Source organism: Loxodonta africana, chromosome 4, assembly GCF_030014295.1.
Source record: "Loxodonta africana isolate mLoxAfr1 chromosome 4, mLoxAfr1.hap2, whole genome shotgun sequence".
In the NCBI taxonomy this organism is placed as follows: Eukaryota; Metazoa; Chordata; class Mammalia; order Proboscidea; family Elephantidae; genus Loxodonta; species Loxodonta africana.
Genome location: NC_087345.1, coordinates 26416829 through 26439994, shown reverse-complemented (window position 1 = coordinate 26439994; position 23166 = coordinate 26416829). Strand labels below are relative to the sequence as shown.

The window sequence follows — 23166 nt, the reverse complement described above, 5'->3', positions numbered from 1 at the left end:
TGTGTAAAAATATAATACCTAGGAGTGGGATTGCTAGGTCATACGGCAATTCTGTGTTTAACTTTTTGAGGAACTCCCACACTTTTCCACAGCAGCTGTACCATTTTGCATTCCCACCACCAATGCATGAGGATTCCAGTTTCTCCACATCCTCACCAACACTTGTTATTTCCATTTTTCTGACAGTAGCCATACTGGTGGGTGTGAAGTGGTCTGTCATTGTGGTTGGGATCTGCATCTCCCTAATGACATTGAGCATCTTTTCATGTGCCTTTTGGCCATTTGTATATCTTCTTTGGTGAATTAATTGCCACTTTTCCTTAACTTTTGCATATTTTGTATTTTAGGTAGGAAATGCAGACGTGCCTGACTACAGTTTACTTAAGAAACAAGATCTTGTTCCAGGCACAGGATACAGATTCAGGGTTGCTGCAATCAATGGTTGTGGGATAGGCCCTTTCAGCAGAATCAGTGAATTTAAAACTTGTATTCCTGGTTTTCCTGGAGCTCCTTCTGCAGTCAGAATTTCAAAGGTGAGAAAATGAAGTCAAGGCTTGTTGGTGATTTAAATTATTTGAAACTTTGTAGATGTAGTAAAATTGCCAGTTTAGAGGTTCTTGTTAGCATCTAATGAAATGAAAGTTATCCAGAAGTGAGTGGTTTGAAAAATATTTTTTTGCTGATCGTTCATGATATTTGTAAGGACCAGATTTCAAGCAGAATTACAGCATCCAAATCACAGAAAGGGAGGGAAATCTGGTGTGTTTCTTTTTATTAGCTTTGTTCTTGTTACAGAACTAAAAAATGTGTGCTGGAGAGTCTTAAAACACACTACTATATTGGATTATATTTTATCCTAAGGTTCTAAAAAAAATGCCCCTCCTTAAAAAGGAAAAGGTCTGCTTTCAGGGAGGGAAAAAGCCTCTTATGGATATGTCAACCCAAGACAACCCTCTAGTTTGATGATTTTCAAGAAGAACTCGCAGAACTCAAAAAAGCTGCTATATTCACAGCTATGGTTTACTCATAGCGACCTTTATGGTTTCTTACAGTGAAAGAATATGTATTAAAATCAGCAAAGGAAAAAGGTGCGTAGCAGAGTCCAAAAGAAACCAGGCATAAGCTTCCAGTTGTCCTCTCTCAGTGGAGTTTGGGACAGAACTTAATTCTCCTAGCAATGATGTATGACAACATGTACAAACTATTGCCAACTAGAGAAGTTCACTTGAGCCTAGATGTCCAGGATTTTTTTTTAGGAATCAGTCATGTAGTCATGGAGAGCCTGTGTGACTGACCTAAACAACTCAGTCTCCAATGCGTCCCCCCCCACCCCCAGCCCAAAGGAGGTCAAACTGATACCATGTGGCCCAGGGACCCAGGCGAACAAAAACAAGCATTCACCATAAATCACACTGTTAGCATAAACTATCTGGGGCCCACGACCCCATGTGTGTATATATTAGTATATATAAAGCCAGAAGAATTTATGTTGTTGTTGTTAGATGCCGTTCAGTTGGTTCTTGCTCGTAGCGACCCTGTGTGTACAACAGAACAAAACACTGCCTGGTCTTGAGCCCTCCTCACAATCATTGTGATGTTTGAGCCCATTTTTGCAGCCACTGTGTCAGTCCACCTTGTTGAGGGTCTTTCTCTTTTTTGCTGATCCTTTACCAAACATGACATCCTTCTCCAGGGACTGGTCCTGGACAACATGTCCAAAGTACATAAGACAGAGTCTTGCCATCCTCACTTTGAAGGAGCATTCTGGCTGTACTTCTTCCAAGACAGATTTGTTCATTCTTCTGGCAGTCCGTGGTATATTCAGTATGCTTCACCAGCACCATAACTCAAAGGCATCAATTCTTCTTCAGTCTTCCTTATTCATTGTCCGGCTTTCACATGCATATGAGGCAATTGAAAATACCATGGCTTGGATCAGGCACACCTGAGTCCTCAAAGTGATATCTCTGCTTTTCAACATTTTAAAGAAGTTTTTGCAGCAGATTTGCTCAGTGCAATACATCGTTTGATTTTTTGACTGCTGCTTCCGTGGAGGTTGATTGCGGATCCAAGTAAAATGAAATCCTTGACAACTTCAGAGTTTTCTCTGTTTTCTCATGTTACTTACCTGTCCAGTTGTAAGGATGTTTTGTTTTCTTTACGCTGAGGTGTAATTCATACTGAAGGCTGTAGTCCTTGATTCCTATCTTTTATAAAGGGCATATAATTTAGTTACCCTAGAGTTATTACCAGGTAGGATATTCCAAGGGCTTAGAGATTATGTCCTGGGAATGATCAGGAGCCAGTCCTTTCTTTCCTATGTGCAGTTTGAATACTCCAGATGTGCTGAGCCAACCCTTTACTGCACAGTGAGCACCCCAAGCCCGCTGAGTTAACCCTCTATTGCACATTGGGGTATTACAGGCAGACATTTAAGCTTAGTTGTGTTTTTGAAAAATGGGCGTGAATTAAACATTTTAGATAGGTTTTTTTAAAATCAATAATAAAAGATCTAACATCTAATGCAAATATTTTAGCAAAAAGCAACATTCTGTGTTCTAAAGATAGATTCAGCGTAACAGGTGATAATTAGAGAAAACTTTAGAACCTTTTACTTGTTTTTTTTTTTCCTCCTTCAAGAACGTTGAGGGTATCCACCTTTCCTGGGAACCTCCAACTTCACCCTCTGGAAATATTTTGGAATATTCAGCCTACCTGGCTATCCGTACAGCACAGATACAAGATAATCCAAGTCAGCTTGTGTTTATGAGGATTTATTGTGGTCTTAAGACCTCATGTGTAGTAACTGCCGGGCAGCTTGCAAACGCACACATTGATTACACATCCAGGCCGGCCATTGTGTTCAGGATATCAGCAAAGAACGAAAAGGGCTATGGACCAGCTACCCAAGTTCGATGGCTTCAAGGTAACAATAGGAAAGCACCTTTAAGTTGAACTGGTTTTTTACTGAAGTTGTTGTAATGATGACTATTTATTAGTAACTGGTTATGAAGATTTGTCATTTAAAAGAGTTATTCTTTGATTGTATTTCTAGCAGTTATGAATTTGAGTTTGTAAGTTCTTAAAATGTATTTGCTCAATTCTAGATCCAAATAAAAATAGAAAAGCAAAGACTCTGAAAATTAGTACATACATATATGCATATATGCGTATGTATATATTAGTATATGTAAAGCCAAAAGACTTTGACCCCAATATCTTTTATAAAGGCTGTGTAACTCAGTTATCCTGGAGTTATTGAGATGATTGTAGTAACTGGCTGTTGTACTTTATGCTCTTACGTAGTGTTCTCTACACTGTAAATACCCTCTTTACGTTCTCTCTCTAACTTCGTTCTCCATGAGCAGTGGTCCTCTAACAACTGTCTCCTATTGAATAATAATTATGATACTAATTTTAGGAACCATTTGATTCTTTTTTGCTTATTTACAGTTAGCAGAAAGCTTAAGAAAATTTTTTTAAAAGTTCAGAAACTCTCTTTTTGAATTCTTACTATTTTCTAAGGATCATGATAAAATACAAAAAGAATAATGGATTTCTTGATTCTTATCAGGCCAATACATTTAATGTATATTTGACCAAAACACTTCACTTAAACTGGCCCTCAGTTTCCTCATTAGTAAATGAGGTAGTTAAAAGACTTTCTCTTTAAGGTCCTTTTCAGCACTAAAATTCTGTATCTTCATGAGAAGTGAGGTATATTCTGAACATTTCAACATCTGTCTTAATCACTTTAACTTTGCTTTCCCTGAAATTAAAACCTTCATAATTTAAAATTCAAAATTAAAGTCTCTGTCCTCCTATTGCAGAAAGAAGCACCTTAACAGGACACAAGTTTTGAAATAGTGTTTTAAACATTTGTAAGATTTTGTAAATGCTCCAAATGTTTTATTTTTGCATTGTTTTTATCTTGAAATTGTATAAACTTTTTTACAACTGAAATATAAGCATTAGACAGCTTACTCAGGTTCCATTATAACCTTAAAGATACAGATAGGTGTTATGAACACTCTGCTAGCAGTAACATGTTTTAAACCTTTAGGAATTTCACAGTTCTACTGCCTGTTCAAATCTGGGATGAATATACAAGAGCAATAATTGCAGAAAAGATAGTTCAGACTAAGAGCTGCATTAGCTGCAGGGGCACAGTCTGTCCTCTAAAGCCACATCACCTTACGCCAGCTTAGGTGGACTGAGTAGCTGTGTCCTCAGACTTTATGTACAATACCCTCAGTAAAGATGGATTTCATTGTGCAGAACTGATATTATATGTGTGTTCCAGTGACTAATTTAAAATGTATAGAATATTTTAATATATAATTTTTATAAAGAACTGGGATTTTTATACTACAGTATTTGTAATTCATGTGTCTCACAAAGTTTCTCTTGAAGAAAATATGCAAACTGTTAGACACATAGAGAGTGATTTCTGAACTCTAAAGGTAAAATAAATGCACTACTATGGTGTTGGTAGAATACCTTTTCTTGTGGCTCTATGAATCCTTAATCTTTAAATGTGTACTTTACAAACAATGTTTACAAGGAGCTCCTCCCATTTGTTATTCCAGCAGGTCCCTTGGTGAGAGCTTCATTCTGCATTTGCTTAACTCATATGCTTTGCTTTTGGCATATGCTTGCTTTTTGCACTAGTAGAATTTTAACTTACCTCATTATTATGTTTGTAATCATTTGTATAGCTTCCATAATGTGTCTGATATAGGCTAAACAAATATTTAACCAAAGTTAAAGATAAAATAAATGGTAAGCAATTTTGCACATATTAAATACTAGGGTTTGTCGTGTGTGTATATTTAGTTGAAAAAACAGTAAGAATGGGAAGTTATAGTAAATGTATATTTCAAGCTCAATTATTTTAATAATGTATTTGCTTTATTAGGAAAAGCCTGCTTTTTAACCCCTTCTTTTGTATTAATCTGTATTATTTAGCAATTTGCATCTTAAAGCACTTCTCTCTCTCTCTTTTTTTTTTTTAAATATTTTTTGTTGTAAAATTGAAGCACTTCCCTTAATGACAAGGGATAAGTTGATTTTAAGCAAAGGATAGAGTATTTGTTTGAGTGTGCACGGTTACACCTATTTAGTATTTTCAGGTCTTTGGTTTACTTTGCTTAAATGCCTCTACTTTTCTAGACCAGGAATATGAAGCTATAGTTCTAACATACAACTTATTTTTCAGAGGGAAGGGCAGTCTTTCTATACCAAGGGATTTGTTAAAATAATAAATGTTTTCACTTTGAGAATTAGCCCAGATTCTGTTGTCATTTTTTGGTGTTTGTACACTAAGCACCAGTCACATTTATCTCTCTGAAAAATGATTGGTGACTGAAAGATGCCATTGAGAAATCTCTGTGGCTTTGACATTAGTAGTTAATATGAGATCTTAGAGCTGTGTGTTCATGAATAGAATGGATTGGGGGTAAATAAAGAGAGAAGTGCATTTAGCTTCTTATCATTTGCACATTTTCTAAGTAAAGATCCTGTTGTGTAGCAGTAGACCATGTCATGCATGTATCTTCCGTAAGAGGATTTACAATGAGTTAAGTTACTTTCTTTAGTCCCCTGGTTGAATAAGGAATTCAGATGTAGCAAGCTTTTATGCCACATCCTCTTCCTGCACTCTGCAACTTTGATTTACATATATAGTAAAAAAATGTTTCATGTTGCATGCTCTTAGAATTATGTTTTCTAAGATACTGTATTGGCTTCATTTTAGTTTAGTAAACCATTTTGGCAATTTTAACTATAAATCAGGCAAATATAAGCTCAATTTTATCTGAAATTTTTAAAAAATTAAAATAATCTGATTGCATGTCACCCTCCACCTCATAACCATATTACATAAATATAATCATCTATAGAAAGGTAAAACCGTTGATCCATTATTTCGAAAACTTGTAGACTAGCAAAGATTTTTTCTGATTAGAGATATGGTCTTTTCTAAAGATGCTTTTATTTAAGGAAAAAAAAAAGCTGCAGCATTTGTAACATAAAAATAATTTGTAACTTTGGATATAAAGAGATTATTAGTATTTAAAATAATTGTAGTCATCTAATGAAATAGATTGCAAAATAGACTCGGTCTTTGTGTTTTCCAAGAACTGATTTTAGGCAGTTTTATGTATTGTGTACCAATGTTATGTAAAATAAAGCACCTTTTCTACTATATAAGCAGTTATATATGTTATTTATTTTGAACTACGTGAAAGGAAAATTAGTGATGTCAGAGAAAATCTGTAGAAAAATTGATTCTGTGTCATTCATTTTAAGTAAGAATATAAGCATTCTCTAAATTGAGAGTTGATTTTGTCTAAAAACTTGTTTCTAAGTTAGTTGGTTCTAACTGGGAATTATTTTCTCATAGAAACAAGATGCCTATCTAACCCTTATTGTAGCTGAACTAGTATGCTTGAAAGTAAAAAGGCAAATGGCTCTAAGGAGTTGTTGTCACCACTTTTTTCTTTTATGTACTGTTAATTTTTTTTCCTTTATCCTTTTTGCCTTTTTTTAATTCACGGCAGCCAGGCTTGTGCCCCACTACTCCATCAAAATAGCTCTTACAGAGGGCAGAGATAACCTTCTATTTCCCAAATCCCATGAACTCTTTCATCATGCTTCATCTTGTTGTTCGAAGCTTTTACCCACTCCCTTGACATTTTCAGGTTTTTTTAGTTTCTGTGATACCATGCTGTCTGTCTTTCCTTATGCACTTACTCCTGTTTTCAATCCCCTTCTTCACCTTCACTTCTTTTCTCAAGATTCATGTCAGATGTTGCCAGCCTGATGAAGCATTTCCTGACTACCTTAGTTATCTAGTGCTGCTATAACAGAAATACCACACGTGGATGGCTTTAACAAAACAGAACTTTACTCTCTTGCAGTCTAGGAGGCTAGAAGTCCAAATTCAGGGTGCCAGCTCCAGGGGACGGGTTTCTGTCTATGTTGGCTCTGGGGAAAGGTCCTTGTCATCAATCTTCCCCTGGTCTAGGAGCGTCTCAGTGCAGGGACTCTGGGCCCAAAGGACGCACTGCTCTCCTTGTTCTTCATTCTTTGTGGCATGAGGTCCCCTGGTCTCTCTGCTCCTTTCTCTCTTTTATATTGCAAAAGAGAATGACTCAAGGTACAGTGTAATCTTGTAGGTTGAGTCCTGCCTCATTAACATAACTGCCTCTAATCCTTCATTAACATCACAGACGTACGATTTACAACACTTAGGAAAATCACATCAGATGACAAAATGGTGGACAGTCACGCAGTACTGAAAATCATGGTCTAGCCAAGTTGACACACATTTTTGGGGTACACAATTCAATCCATAGCACTGACATACTCCACTTCCAGGTAGATTTGACCCCTTCTTTTTGTGTTCCCACTGCCCTTTGTTAAATCTTGCATCATAGCAGCCTAAAAGCTATGTGCCCTTATTTGTTAGCATTGTCCTTTTCCCCCTGCCAGATGGTAGGTCTTTGAGGCGGACTGGGTCTTTATATCCTTCTGTATCAGCCATTTAGCTGGTACTTAAATATTTCAACAAACAGTTAAAGAAAATCCCCACCTTTACACTTTTCCATACCCTCCACTTGGGAGAAAAATGTGACAGTCTGTTTCTGTAAAGATTTACAGCCTTGGAAACCCTATGGAGCAGTTGTACTCTGTCCTACAAGGTTGCCATGAGTTGGAATCGACTTGATGGCAATGGATTTTATACTTCCACGCCCCACTCTCATGTTGAGATCAAAATGAGAGGGAGGCTTTGAAAAGGAAAGAGGTTTTAACAGGTTTAACAAGCCCCTGGAGAAAATACAAACTGTATAGCCTTGTCTTACCCTACCCTCCGATTAGTGAGGCTCCTAAGAGAAGGTCAGGGATAAATAAGCGATGTGTCACATATTTGCTGGGCTAAAGGGGATTTAATGTAGGTTTTTATGGATCTCAAGAAGAGGACTTTGATCTAAAAAGACCTGAGTATTTAAGGAGATCGATGGGTATATCTGGATTATGATTTTTAACATAACGTGATCAGGAAAATGAGCTAAAAATCTTTCAAAAGTTAGTCTCTCTAATATCCATGTAGTGAAGCCATGGACAATTATCTAGCACTAGATAAAAAAACCTAAGGGGTCTTGGTGACAGTGGTTAAGAGCTCGGCTGCTGTCTGAAAGGTTAGCATATCAAACCCCACCAGCTGCTCCATGGGAGAAAAGACCTGGCGATCTTCTCTTATAAGTATTATAGCCTAGGGAACCCTGTGGGGCAGTTCTACTCTGTCCTATAGGGTTGCAGTGAGTTGGAATCGACTGGATGGCACACAACAGCAGAAAATAAACTACCTGCTTATTTAAGCCCAGGACACTGCTGGAGAACACGGAAGACCAGAATTAGACCTGTACCAGATTCTGTTACATATCAGGTCAGGTCGGTGTTGTCACCTCTGAGCTCGTAGGACAAAGATTTTTACCCTACAGGAAGATAAGGTGACATTGGCACACCTTCCTTCCAAGCCATCCGGTTACATTTGTGAGTCCCTATACTTACATATTTCTGTAACTCTAAAAAAAATCCACCCAGTGCCTCTGTAACTCTAGAAAAGGCTTATTTTGATCATGCCTGGAAATATGAACTGCAGCATTCTGGGGAAAAACAAATTCTGTAAACTGGATGAAGAAAGAAAAGGCTATAAAATCTCAGGAATCAGTAACCTTGTTCAAAATAGAATTCTATATCTAATTTAGTATCCATTTGTTTCCCCCTTATTGTCTGTCTGCAGAAGTAAAATCAGGAAAATGTCCACTTGTGGCTCCATTAAAAGATCGTGAATCTGAACAAAGACCATCTGAAACTGAGTGTGAAATTCTTTTATGTATTGTTATCTTGGATAAATTGAATTCAGCAAGGGTCTGGTACTTAAAGGTAGTTTTAAATTCAAAGTCTGGCTATGACTCCTGTCTTGGGCCTGAAATTCTAAAGTCTTGTGAATACAATATTAGGAGGCCTTTGACCATGGGGGAAACCCTGGTGGCGTAGTGGTTAAGTGCTACGGCTGCTAACCAAAACATCGGCAGTTCAAATCTGCAAGGCGCTCCTTGGAAACTCTGTGGGGCAGTTCTACTCTGTCCTATAGGGTCGCTATGAGTTGGAATCGTCTCGACGGCACTGGGTTTGGTTTTGGTTGGTTGACCATGGGTAGAGAGAAGGCTGTGGAGTCACAGGTATGAGGTTGTGGAGGCTACAGAAGTATTCTTTATTTACTGATTTGATTTGCTGATTTGACAAGTTTCTATAGATTGCCTAGTTATGTCAGGGTGTTTACATATAACCTCTGAAGATAAAAGTGCAGAAAGTATGAGTTAGTGGCTTATCAGATATGGAAGCTGTAACAGAGAAGGAACCTGGTCTCCTTACCGCCAAGAAGCAGGAAGCTAAAGAATACTTCAGTCCTCAGCCTGAGAATTTGGGAAGGCATAAGGAGCCCTTCACGTTTGAGCACATACAGGTTAAAAAGAAAAGGTAGCAGTTGGTTTTTGTTTATTGAACACAGAGTAACCCTGTCCCCTAGTAAATCACGGCCCAAAAATGTCCAGCTCTGACCAGGAGGATTATCCCTTCCCTTCCTCCTCCTCTAGTGGGGAAGAATTAGGTCTGGGGTAGAGAGCAAAGCAGATGCTCCTTCCTGGCATTTCCCTACCTGGGAGAGAGAGTGAAGTCCCCTAAGACCCTGAGAAGGTTTCCCTCCTAATTTCGTTTTCATGTTGGGAAAGGGGCAAAAAGCTACAGGTATAATAATTGCCATACAATATAACAAAGGTGTGGGTGAGCCACTTATGCCACCATAGCATGCAAGAGAGGGGTTTTTTTAAGGGTGAAACATAGACAGGGAAGGCAGCAACAGCTGGCATAGGAAGAAGATGGCCAAAGCTCATTTTCATGACTGGCAAGCTAAGGATTATGTTTGTTTTTTCGTTGCCGTCGAGTCGATTCCGACTCATAGCAACCCTAGAGGACAGAGTAGAACTGCCCCATAGAGTTTCCAAGGAGCACCTGGTAGATTTGAACTGCCGATGTTTTGGTTAGCAGCCGTAGCACTTAACCACTACGCCACCAGGGTTTCCAAAGGTTTATATGTAGGCTTTGATAAATAACAACAGAAACGGTTGCCGTCAGTTGATCCCAAACCCATGTGTGTCAGAGTAGAGCTATGCTCCATAGGGTTTTCAATGGATGATTTTCAGAAAGAGATCACAAGGCCTTTCTTCTGTGGCACCTCTGGATGGATTGAAACCTCCCATCTTCCCATTAGCAGCCAAGTGCGTTGACCATTTGATAGAGAAGGCTAAAGCAGGTGTCTGAGTGGAGTTCCGAAGGTCCAACTGCTTGATCCAAAATGAGCCTGCCACCAGCTGCATTTTAGCACCCCTTGGTGACATTGTCCATTCCTGCTTAAATATGGGTAAGATTCTGGGTCCTGCAACTGCCTGGGGCTTTTAAAATAGCTACAGCAATTCCTAGAAATTCTGATGAGATGGCAGCCTCAGGTTAGACCCAGTTAGGGAGATTGGACCTGGAGAATATACTTTCTACTTCCTCTTTCCCTGGGAATGGGTTGCTGGCCATTTCCTGCTGGGCCTAGTCAACCCCATGCACTAACTCCCTGCCCCAAGATAATAACTTCAGCAGCCCTGTTTGGGTAAAGGGGATGGGTGGAGTGTTTGAAGGTCTGTCTTTTTTCCCCCCAGAACTTTTGAATTGTGTATCAAAATACCTAGCTAATTCTCCCAGTCAGGAGAAATTGCACATGGACTATGTCATATTTAGCCTGCAAAACGGCATTGCCAGTGATGAACTTGGCAAAAGGTCTCGATTGCAAAATTGTTATGCCATTTTATGACCAACCTGGCACCTGTTATTGACCAGTGTGGAGAAACAGTTAATGTCACCACCACATACCTTCCGTATTTTATGAATATTTAACACATGAACGTGTTATTAGGAGAATGTGCCAAAGGGAATTTGTACTTTTGAAAGTCAAGAGAATTCAGTAAAGAGGTGGTGTCTGTCAGTTTATTTTGGAGGTTTGCATCACCTATGGTTTCATTCTCTGCGTTTTACAAATAATTTTACCCACCTGAGCAAAATAACCAATTAACCAATTTAAGTATTGCTTTTCTAAGTTGACTCTGTGCCAACTTAGAAAAGCAATACTTAAAACTGCCATCTCTTTGAATCTTGAACCCTAGGGGAATCTAGTTAACGTCTTTGAGGAATAATTTCTACTCTTTTTTTTTTTTTTCGTTTATCATGTCCTTCTTCCCCACTAGCTATAATTGGCTGACTTGCAAAGCACAGCAGCGGCTGAAACATTGAGCTCCCTCTCTTTTTTGATGAGAGGATGTATTACTTACATCTTTTTTCTTTTATTTGTTGTGAAATGGTACATGTAAAAGTATACAGATTGTACATGTATGATTTGGTTACTAAAATGATCACACATAAACTAGCCTTCAGCTTAAGAACTAGAACACTCTCAGCTGCCTAGAAGCCCCTATTTGTCTTCTCTGGCCCAACACACGCCACATGAGGTAAACGTGATTCAGAATTTTTTGCTAATAATTACCTTGGTTTTGTGTGTGTGTGGGTTTCCATCTATGTGTACCCAGTGCGTATAGTTCCCTAAATTATATATTGTTTAGTTTTACCTGTTTTTGAACTTTTGTATGAATGAAAACATACTGTATGTATTCTGTGACTTTTTTCTGACATTGTTTTTGAGATTCCCATCCATGTTTATGCATGTAATGGTATTTCATTTATTTTCACTGTTGAGTAGTATTCCGCTGAGTGATGATTAAAACACCCACCAGTGCCCTCGAGTCAATTCTGACAATTTATTTATCTGTTCTGCTATTTACAGGCTTCTGGTTTGTTTTCAGTTTTTTGCTATTATGAACAATGCTGCTATGAACTTTCTGCCCAGTTACAGTGTAAGCTCCGCATGGGCAGGGTTTTGTCTCTTTTGTATTCACAGTGTCTGGGACAATGCCTACACATGGTAGTGCTCCCTAAGTATTTGAGAAATGAGTGGATTCTTGCATGTGTCTCCTGGTACACATGTGCAAGGGTTGCTCTAGGGCAACTGTTTTCAAAGCGTGGTCCAAGGACCCCGGGGGACCTTGAGACCCTTTCAAGGGAGTCTGTGAAGGCAAAAAAGTGTTTTCACAATAATACTAAGATGTTATTTGTCTTTTTCACTCTCATTTTTTCATGAGTTTAAGTATTTTTCAGGTATATGATGCCATCACCCTGACATCTAATAGAGTGTATACTTGTGTTTTAAAAAAGTCTTTGTTTTCGTTTCCAGTATGGTAAATATTGATCTGTATAACCCACATAAACAAAAACTCTTTGGGGTCCTCAGTAATTTTTAGGAAAGTAAAGAGGCTCTGAGACCAAAAATTTAAGAAGTGCTGCTCTCAGGAGTGGTTTTTACTTGGTAATGCTAATTGCTTTCTAAAGCATTTGTGCCAGTTTATACTCCCACTGGCAGTAGTTTGAAGTTCCCATGGCCCCACATCTTAGCAAACATTTGGTCTTCATTTACTGTCTTTCATATTTGCCAATTGAGTGGCCGTTATTTTTTTTTTTATATATGGTATCTTAACTGTGGGTTTAATGTAGTTATGTTTCATGTGTTTGGATTCTTCTGTGAAATACCTAGTCATGTTTTTTCTATTGGGTTATGTGTCATTTTTCATTGATTCATATGATTTCTTTATGTATTCTGAACACCAATCCTTTGTCAATTAAATGTGTTGCATATATCTTCTCCCAGTTTGTGTATTTATCTTTTGGAATTGTATTGAACTTGTTGATCAACTTGGAGAAAATTGACACCTTTTCAGTATTGAGTCTTCCTAGCTGAGAACATTGTATATCTCTCCATTTATTAGGTCTTCTGTAATGCCTCTCAATAAACTGTAATATTTTTCTCCATAAAGGCCTTCACGTCTTATATTAGATTTCTTCCTAGGAATTGTTTTTTAATGCTATGATAATTTTTTAAAGCTTTATTTTAATACACTTTCTACATTGTTGCTATTTATAGAAATATTGTTGCTATATATTAATTTTGGATCTGGCACAGTAGTCAGGTGCTCAGCTGCTAACTGAAAGGTCAGTGGTTCAAACCTACCAGCTGTTCAGTAAAGATTTACAGCCTTGGAAGTCCTATGGAACACTTCTGCTGTATCCTATAAGGTCACTATGAGTTGGAATCAACTCGATGGCAGTGGGTTTTTAGGGGGGTATATATTAATTTTGGATTCAGCAACCATGCCAAACATATTCTTTTGAGTTTTTTATGTCATCATGTCATCTGCAAATAATGACAGTTTTCTGCCTTTCTGATTTATGCCCTTTTTTTTTTTTTTTAATTATACTTCAGGTGAAAGTTTACAGCTCAAGTTAAATTCTCATACAAAAATATATACATATATTGTTATGTGACATAGGTTGCAACACTCCCCCTTTCCACCCCAGGTTTCTTGTGCCCATTCAACCAGCTCCTGTCCCTTCCTGCCTTCTCATCCTGCCTCTAGGCAGGAGCCGCCCATTTGGTCTCATGTATCTGATTGAAACAAGAAGCTCATACCTCTCAAGTATTATTTTTTTATTTGTAGTCCAGTGTAATCTTTGTCTGAAAAGTAGGCTTCAGGAATGGTTTTAGTTCTGGATTAACAGAGCGTCCGTCTGCAGGCCATAGTTTCAGGAGTCTTTATACCTTTTTAAAAAAATTTTTTTTTCTTTTATTTCTGTACTAGCTAGGACCTGAACTTATGATGGTGCACATCCTTGTCTTAGTCCTGATTTTAAAGGGAATGTTTTCAACATTTCACTGTTTAGTTTTTTTCCCCCATAAATGGCCTTGATCAGTTTAAGGAGGGTCTCTTCTATTTCTCCTTTGCTATTAGTTTTATTATGAATGAGTATTGCATTTTATTGCCTTTTTTGCATCTATCTATTTAAATGATTATTTTCTCTTATAATCTGTTAATGTGTTAAATTATGGTGGTCTACTTTTTAATATTAAGCTAGCCTTTAATTCCTAGTATAAACCCAACTTGGTCATGAGGAATGTGCGTGTGCATGTGTGTTTTAACACATTGCTGAACTCAATTGGCCAATATTTTGTTTAGGAGTTTTGCACCTATGTGAAATTAGCCTGTAATACTCATTTCATGTACTGTCCTTGTTTGGTTTTGGTATCAAGGTTATATTAGCCATATGCAGTGAGTTTTTCAATTTTCTGGAAGCATTCATTTAAGATTGGAACTAGTCCTTAAAAGCATTTGGTCATTGTGAGGGAATTTTTAGCTACTGATGCATTGTTTTAACAAGTTGTAGAATCGTTAGTACTTTATATTCTTGAGTCAGTTTTGATAAATTGAATGAATGTACCCAGTTGATAAGTTGAATTTATGAATTTATCCCTAATCCTAGAGATTTATTCATTTCATCTTAATTTTAGTATGTATGAAGTTATCCATATTATCCTTGTATCTTTTTAGTCTCCACGGTATCTGTAGTTAGGGCCTTTTTTTCATTCCTATTAGTTTATTTGTGCCTTCTCATTTTTTCTTGATAAATACTTACAGGTTTGTATGTTTGACCCACTGTCGTTGTTAGGTACCATCAAGTCAATTCTGACTCAAAGCTACAGGACGGAGTAGAACTGCCCCATAGGGGTTCCAAGGAGCGGCTGGTGGATTTGAACTACCGATCTTTTGGTTAGCAGCTGAGCTTTTAACCACTCTGCCGTCAGGGCTCCTTTGACCTACTACTTATTTTAAAAGCGTATTTTAAAATTTTCAAATGATGGTAGTTCTAGTTGTTGATTTCAACTTTTGCTTCTAATTTAATTTCATTTTGTCAAAGAAACTGACCTGTATGATTTCAGTACTGAAATTTGAGACCAGGTTTATGACCATCTGTGGTCAGTTTTCATAAATGTTCCATGTGTGCTTAAAAAGAATGTATATTCCCCAATTGTTGAGTATAGTGTTCTATAAATACCCATTCCACCCATTGTCCTTGAGTCAATTCCAACTCATAGCAACCCTATAGGACAGAGTGGAACTGCCCATTGGGTTTCCAAGGCTGAAATCTTTACGGAAGCAGACTGCTACATATTTCTCCCACGGAGCGGCTGGTGGGTTCCAACTGCTGACCTTTCAGTTAGCAGCTGAGCACTTAACCACTGCACCACCAGTGCACATTAGTGTTCTGTAATTCTCCATTAAATCAAACCTTAGTTGTGCTGTTCAGATCTTCTGTTCACTGGTTTATTTTGTACTTGATTTCTCCTTACTGAAGAGTCTCAAAAGATCTCATTATGATAGAGGATTTCTCAGGTTCTCTTGAAGTTGTCAATATTTGCTTTTTCTTTTGACTTTTAGGTACATACTAATTTAAAATCGTTAAATCTTCTTGGTGAATTGAACCTTGTGTTATTAGGTAGTGACTTTATCTCTTGTAATGCTTGTTGCCTTGTTTTGTTGTTGTTACTTAATATAGCAATCTTTTGGTTAGTTCTTGATATATTTTAGATTATTTCTTTGGCATTATATTTCGAGTTTGCAAAGACACACCAAAAACACAAGGCCAAAGATAATCTGTCTTAACTAGATGGTCTAGTTCACTTGTACCTGTTGTGATTACAAATATATTTGGATTTATCTCTAGCCCCTCATATGTTACCTATTGTCCTGGGTTTTTTTGTGTGTGTGCTTGTCATCCACTTCCCCTGCCTTCTTGCCCTTTTATTTATTTTCTTATTTTTTCCCCTTCTCTATTTATTGGATTTTTAATTACTGCATTTGTTTTCCATATTAGTTCTATTTGGTTAACAAATCTTGTTTGTTCTCTGTGTAATCTGTCGTTCATATTCTCTGTGCTTCTCTTGCGTTTCTTCAAACATCATCAGTGTTCCCTGTGATTTTCCCTTGAGTTTTATGATGTTTTAATTTTCCTTGGAAAACAGGAATTATTTGAAGCAGGCTGAGGTTGATAACTGTGAATTTGTTTGCTCCGCCAGACACCTGGGCGCTACCAACCTTGGACCACTTTAAATGATCAGCTTGAAAGTTCTGTAATTTCAGGTCAGAAATCACCTTGAGGGCTGACCTGTGGCTAGGGAGTTAAGGATGGTGATTTTTTCCCCTTCCACCCAGTACCAAAAGTGAGACAGGCAACATTTCTTGCTGTCCACCTCTCTTAGGCTTTATCTCCAGGCCCCCTTCTGCTGCTATCAAAGTTAAAGTTTAGGACTCCAGAATTCAACTGAAATCCTTAGGGCCAAAGCAGGCTTTGGGTGCTGGCTTACCTCACAGGTGTCCTGTTTCTGCTTCATTTTTGGAGTTCTGTAGATTCCTCTGATGTCAACTCAGTGATACATTTTCAAAGATTAAAAGATTTTCTTATATTATTTTTTATATTTTATTCAGCATTTGGGTTTTTTTTTCTAACTGGGAGTCATCGAAGTTATCTAGACTGCCTTACCCCCGGAAACAGAAGTCTAGAGTAAAATTTTTTTCACTTTGCCCTTGATATGAGTAGGAAACATGGTACTTTGTAGTCTACAGAATTCTAGGATGCCTAGTTCTCTCCCCTGCATTGTCCCACAAGATAGCCCTTTTATGGTCTAGGGGACTGTTGCTTGCAAGGTTGGAAATGTACAGGAAGCAACCATTTTTTAAAGCTATATTCTTCCTCCAAAGTAAGGAATGGCTGTGCCGTTTCCTTAAATGGCTGTTAGGCCAAATATTACTTCTTCCTGTTCTTTGATTGATTGCTTTGGTCTGAAAAAGGATTTGGGTTTCGTTTCTTGTAAACCTAACACTGGAGATTATATATGCATGAATGAGCCTTCCTGGCATACCTGTCCAACTGAAAAGGCACTGTTATGACTTATCTTTGCACAACAACTACCCAGTGTTCAAGGTTCAGAAATAAGCCTTCATTCAGATGTACTCTGAAATTGGGCCCTGGAAAACACGGGCAAAAGACACAAACCTGTTATTGCTTGCTCTTAGGACATTCAAAGAAGGCCTAAGTTATACCTAAGAGGCAAAAGCTTATGCCACAGTGCTGGAATTTTATAATCTTAGTGTATTTTTGTAGAATATAGAGGAATACCTATTAACACATAATTTGCACCCCTAAAACTAATACATGGCCATTAAGCTTCTAGAGGCAGTGCCAACACATATTTTACAGACTTTATTCTTGTTTGGCACATGTGCTGGCATTAACCTTGAAAACAGAGTTCTTGCAGCACATTGCTTGCATAGGTGTCTGTTTAAAGTACAAAAGAGAATAGTCCCTGGAGTCAGGTCTGGGAAAGCTGTAGCTGTGTTACCAGGCAAGCTTCCATTATTAAAGACGATGGCCAGAAGTAAACATTTAGTTTTTACCTATAGAATTTTTACCCACCTGCCTATAACTAGGGTTCTTAAGGAATGATAGTTGTTTTGTTGTGTTCTATATGGCTGGCAAAATTTCTGTTCGTAAAAATCTCAGATTGTATAAATGTATGTGAGGCTTATCTGTGCAAATGTGTAAAATGTAGAATAGTTTCGGAACATTAAAAAAAAGCCCGTTAAAAATGGAATGCAACAAAAGACAATAACCAGAAGCCAGAGAAATGAATCCATCCCAATGCCATTTGTGACCTATGGTTTGAAGGGATTCTGCCTTATGGTTTTAAGAATCCTTAAAATCAGGTACAAAGAGAAGCATACTCTTTGAAGAACTGCCTACAGAAGCCCACATATAGGCTGAGTTACAGACCTGCTGTTTTGAGAGGTGTTTATTTCTGTATTTGGTGGTTTTAACAAATGTTTAAAAAGCTTTCTTGATGAAGTTTAAGCTGAAGCCTAAAGGGTGAGTGACACTGAGCCAGGCGAAGGAAGAGGAAGAATATTCTAGGCAGAGAGAAGTATATGTGTTAAGGCCATGGCAGGAAGGATTGGGGGAGGCAGAGTACTTGGCAACAAGGAGCCAAGATATCAAGATGACTAGAACGTGGCGAACAAGAAGCTAAACTTGATGAGGTAAGCACAGGTAACCTTTCCAGTTCTAAAAGAAGCCACAGATTAAAACTGAGTATTTTTCAGTGTCGTACAGCTTCAAAGACAAAGTTAGGAGGGTCGTCCCATTTTTAACTCAATAAGCACATTGTATGATTTACTATGAGTTTAAGGTCAATGTATACAAATTATTAGCTTATAAGAAATGAAAATAACATATAGGTTATCTAATTCAGGAAGACCAAAAATATAATTTGAAACAGACTAGATTTTGGTATAGATCATACCCAATTATCACTTATCTCAGTGGCTCAAAAGGTTTATTTTATCACATAAAACAGCAAATATTGTCTTGTTTTGGACTGTTGATAAAATAACCAACAATTTCCCCTAAGGAAAAGTATATGTATTTTTAAAATCTTGCACTTTCAAGATTTCATTCTTGGCAAATTGTAGAAACTTTTTTTTCTTTCATTTTTCATGCCAAAAGGCTATTGCTGTAAAAATCCTTTTTTAGTTGGGCCCTTGTAACGATGTTCAGTTAGTATTAAAGGTAAATGCTATTTCCTTTAATTCACAAAGACAATCCAGAAAACAGTCGATAAGGTATGTTTTTGGAAAAAACACTGTATAAATATTATACTGTAGGAGAAGAGAAAACAAAGTACAAATAGCTTAAGACAACAACGTATCAAAGTATATGACTTAGGAAAGTAGAATTTTTAAAAATAATTCTACCTGGACTAAAGCATCTCCGCTATAACGAGGAATGAGGTAGTGAGGGGAAAAGAAGCTAGTCATGTCTGTATCTGACTTAAGTCACTGAAGCGCATTTCTCTTAGATATTCATAAATGCAATATTTACAAAATTATAAAAAAGTTTTTTAGGTTAAGGTGGGAGCTTATACTTAAAAAGTCCTGAGGTGGGGGGCGGGGGATGATGTTCAATTAAATGCAACATAGGCCAAATAAGAAGCCAGCACTAATTCTCACATGTATAAAGAGATTTTGTACCTGATACATACAAAATCTCAAATTTTCTTTTGTCAGAGTATGAAGGTCATATAACCCCAAATTTACCTGATTTAACATTTTAGTTAGTACTTACTGGTGATTGGAATGCGAAAGTTAGAAACGAAGAAGGATCAGTAGTTGGAAAATATGGTCTCGGTGACAGAAACAATGCTGGAGATCGCATGATAGAATTTTCTAAGACCAACAACTTCTTCATTGCAAATACCTTTTTTCACCAACATGAATGGCAACTGTACACAAGGACCTCGCCAGCTGGAATACAAAGGAATCAAATCGACTACATCTGTGGAAAAAGACTATGGGATTCAATATCATAAGTCAGAACAAGGCCAGGGGCCAAATGAGGAAAAGACTATTGCTCCTATGCAAGTTCAAGTTGAAACTGAAGAAAATTACAAGTCCACGAAAGCCAAAGTACGACCTTGAGTATATCCCACCTGAATTTAGAGACCATCTCAAGAATGGATTTGACGCATTGAATACTATTGACCAAAGACCAAACGAGTTGTGGAATGACATCAAGAACATCATACATGAAGAAAGCAAGAGGTCATTAAAAAGACACGAAAGAAAGGACCCAAATGGATGCCAGAAGAGACTCTGAAACTTGCTCTTGAACATCGAACAGCTAAAGCAAAAGGAAGAAATGATGAAGCAAAAGAACTGAACAGAAGATTTCAAAGGGTGACTTGATTGAGAAGACAAAGCATTATAATGACATGTGCGAAGAGCTGGAGTTAGAAAACCAAAAGGGAAGAACACGCTCGGCATTTCTCAAGCTGAAAGAACTAAAGAAAAAATTCATGCCTCGAGTTGCAATAGTGAAGGATTCTATGGGCAAAATATTAAACAACGCAGGAAGCATCAAAAGAAGATGGAAGGAATACACAGTCATTATACCAAGAAGAATTAGCCAACATTAACCATTTCAAGAGGTAGCATATGATCAGGAACCAATGGTACTGAAGGAAGAAGTCCAAGCTGCACTGAAGGCATTGGTGAAAAACAAGGTTCCAGGAATTGACGGAATATCGAGATGTTTCAACAAACGGATGAAGCACTGGAATTACTCATTCTTCTGTGCCAAGAAATTTGGAAGACAGCTACCTGGCCAACCAACTGGAAGAGATCCATATTTGTGCCTATTCCCAAGAAAGGTGATCCAACTGAATGTATAAATTATCGAACAATATCAATATCACACGCAAGCAAAATTTTGCTGAAGATCATTCAAAAGGGGCTGCAGCAGTATATCGACAGGGAACTGCCAGAAATTCAGGCTGAATTCAGAAGAGGACATGGAACCAGGGATGTCATTGCTGATGTCAGGTGGATCCTGGCTGAAAGGAGAGAATACCAGAAAGATGTTTACCTGTGTTTTATTGACTATGCAAAGGCATTTGACTGTGTAGATCATAACAAATTATGGATAGCACTGCAAAGAATGGGAATTCCAGAACACTTAATTGTGCTCATGAGGAACCTGTACTTAGACCAAGAGGCAGTTGCTCAGACAGAACAAGGGGATACTGATTGGTTTAAAGTCAGGAAAGGTGTGCGTCAGGGTTGTATCCTTTCACCATACCTATTCAATCTGTATGCTAAGCAAATAATCTGAGAAGCGGGACTATATGAAGAATGGGACATCAGGATTGAAGGAAGATTATTAACAACTTGCATTATGCAGATGACACAACTTTGCTTGCTGAAAGTGAAGAGGACTTGAAGCACTTACTGATGAAGATCAAAGACCACAGCATTCAGTATGGATTACACCTCAAAGAAAACAAAAATCCTCACAACTGGACCAATAAGCAGTATCATGATAAATGGAGAAAAGACCGAAGTTGTCAAGGATTTCATTTTACTTGGATCCACAATCAACAGCCATGGAAGCAGCAGTCAAGAAATCAAAAGACGCGTTGCATTGGGCAAAGGACCTCTTTAAAGTATTGAAAAGCAAAGATGTCACCTTGAAGACTAAGGTGTGCCTGACTCAAGCCATGGTATTTTCAATCACATCATATGTATGCAAAGCCTGGATAATGAAGAAAGAAGACCAAAGAAGAATTGATGCCTTTGAATTGTGGTGTTGGCGAAGAATACTGAATATACCATGGACTGGCAAAAGAACGAACAAATCCATTTTGGAAGAAGTACAACCACCAGAATGTGCCTCAGAAGAATGGTGAGACTGTGTCTTACATACTTTGGACATGTTGTCAGGAGGGATCAGTCCCTGGAGAAAGATATTATGCTCAGTGAAGTACAGGATCAGTGGAAAAGAGGACCTTCAACGAGATAGACTGACAAGACTGCAACAATGGGCTCAAGCATAACAAGGATTGTGAGCATGGCACAGGACTGGGCAGTGTTTCATTCTGTGGTACACAGGGTCACCATAAGCTGGAAACCACTTGATGGCACCTAACAACAACAGTACCAGCAAATTATTAATTTTAGAATTTGTTTGGGTGTATATACTTATACAAATTTTAAAACTTAATATTAGCTGTTTCATCTTGATTGTTTACTCACAGTCCAATCTTTGAATTGATTTTAGAGAAAGAATTTGATGACCAAATACCAGGTGATTTTATCAGTTATATCTGGGGTTTATATAGTGACATACTGCCTGGATCAAAAGGATTATATTTCAGAAACATACCCATATATAAATATCAAAAGCCTTAAAATTTTCCATGTTAACCTAGTAATTCTAAGAGTTTATTTCAAGAAAACAGCTATGGATGTGCACAAGATTCAGTGAAATGTAAATAGCTGAAATGTCCAACAGAGGATTACATAAATTATGGTTCAGTCATACAAGAGAATAATAAACCAGTAAAAATAATGTGGAAGACTATGTAATGGCCTGAAAAGATGTTCAGAATATATTAAGTGAAAAAAGCAAGCTATAAAACAGTATGTGCAGTATGAGCCATTTTTATAAAATATACACATATTTAACAAAGTAAAAGGACAAATGATATTTACCAAATTAACATTGGTTATTTCAACACAGTAGATGGTTGATTTTGCTTAATCCTACCCCCTTTTATTTTCCTATCGGAATTTTCTCTAAATGAAGATTTTTTTTTAAGTGGGGGTTGAGGGGTGAGAGAAGTAATTAACCTCAGATTAGCCCAAATACATCCCCCCCAAAAGGCTCCTTCTAGCGAAGTAAATGCTTCTTTTCAGCCCGTATCTGAGAAATCACTTCTACCATGTAAATCTGAGTGTCCTTCAAAGATGCAATTCACTCAAACTATACAATAGCGGTAATTGATACTTAAAACAGAGAAACTCAAGTTAATTATCACCAAAAAGAACAGATGAGAAAATAAAGATCCTCGCCTTGAAAAGGAACAACTCAAGTACATACCACTAAATTATCCAAAGTTACATTATCTAAGTTTAGTTTATTGCAAAGATCAAGACAGCACAGTAGAAGCTGGCGGCTTCTGTTTGACAACATTCACAGCATTCACTCTGTCCTTCACTTCATTCATTCATCCATGCAAAAGGTATGTACACACAATGAGTCTGATGTTTCCTGGTTCCCAGAGTAGAACAGGAAACTTGACATTTCAATTAAAAAGGTAAAATGAGGATATTTACCATCAGACTATAAAATTCCTCTTCTGGAATTCAAATACTATAGTATTTGAAGATACTCTTTGAAAAAAGAATATACAAAATGAAAGGGGCACCATTTCAAAAGCACTGGGACTACATTAAACTTAAATGAATTCCAACACTCATAATAATATAACTCAAAAGCAAATCTAGTCTTAACAAAAAGCTGCAATAACTATGACGATTTAACAGGCACAATGAACAGTGTAAACACTGTTTATGGGCACCAAGTTTAACAGGGTAGACAATATTTGCTTCTGCATTCACACTGAAGTTTTCAATTACATTTTTTAAAAAATGGTGCTGCTTAAGCTAAGAAAGTTTTACCAAAAAAAAAAAAGGTTTTTTAAATTTTAATAAATACATCAAAAGC

At 37.4% G+C, this 23166-nt stretch overlaps 1 protein-coding gene across 2 annotated transcripts in view; it reads left to right on the top strand.

Moving 5' to 3' along the window:
* Positions 1 to 23154, top strand: part of HCFC2 (host cell factor C2) — a 59600-nt gene extending 36446 nt beyond the window's left edge. For both annotated transcript variants that reach the window (XM_003405303.4, XM_023539042.2), the window contains 2 exons: positions 348 to 533; positions 2641 to 23154. In XM_003405303.4, coding sequence (XP_003405351.1) covers positions 348 to 533; positions 2641 to 2955 — 501 coding nt within the window. In that variant the 3' untranslated portion in view covers positions 2956 to 23154. The remainder of the gene's footprint in view (positions 1 to 347; positions 534 to 2640) is intronic.
* The last annotated feature ends 12 nt before the right edge of the window (positions 23155 to 23166 follow it).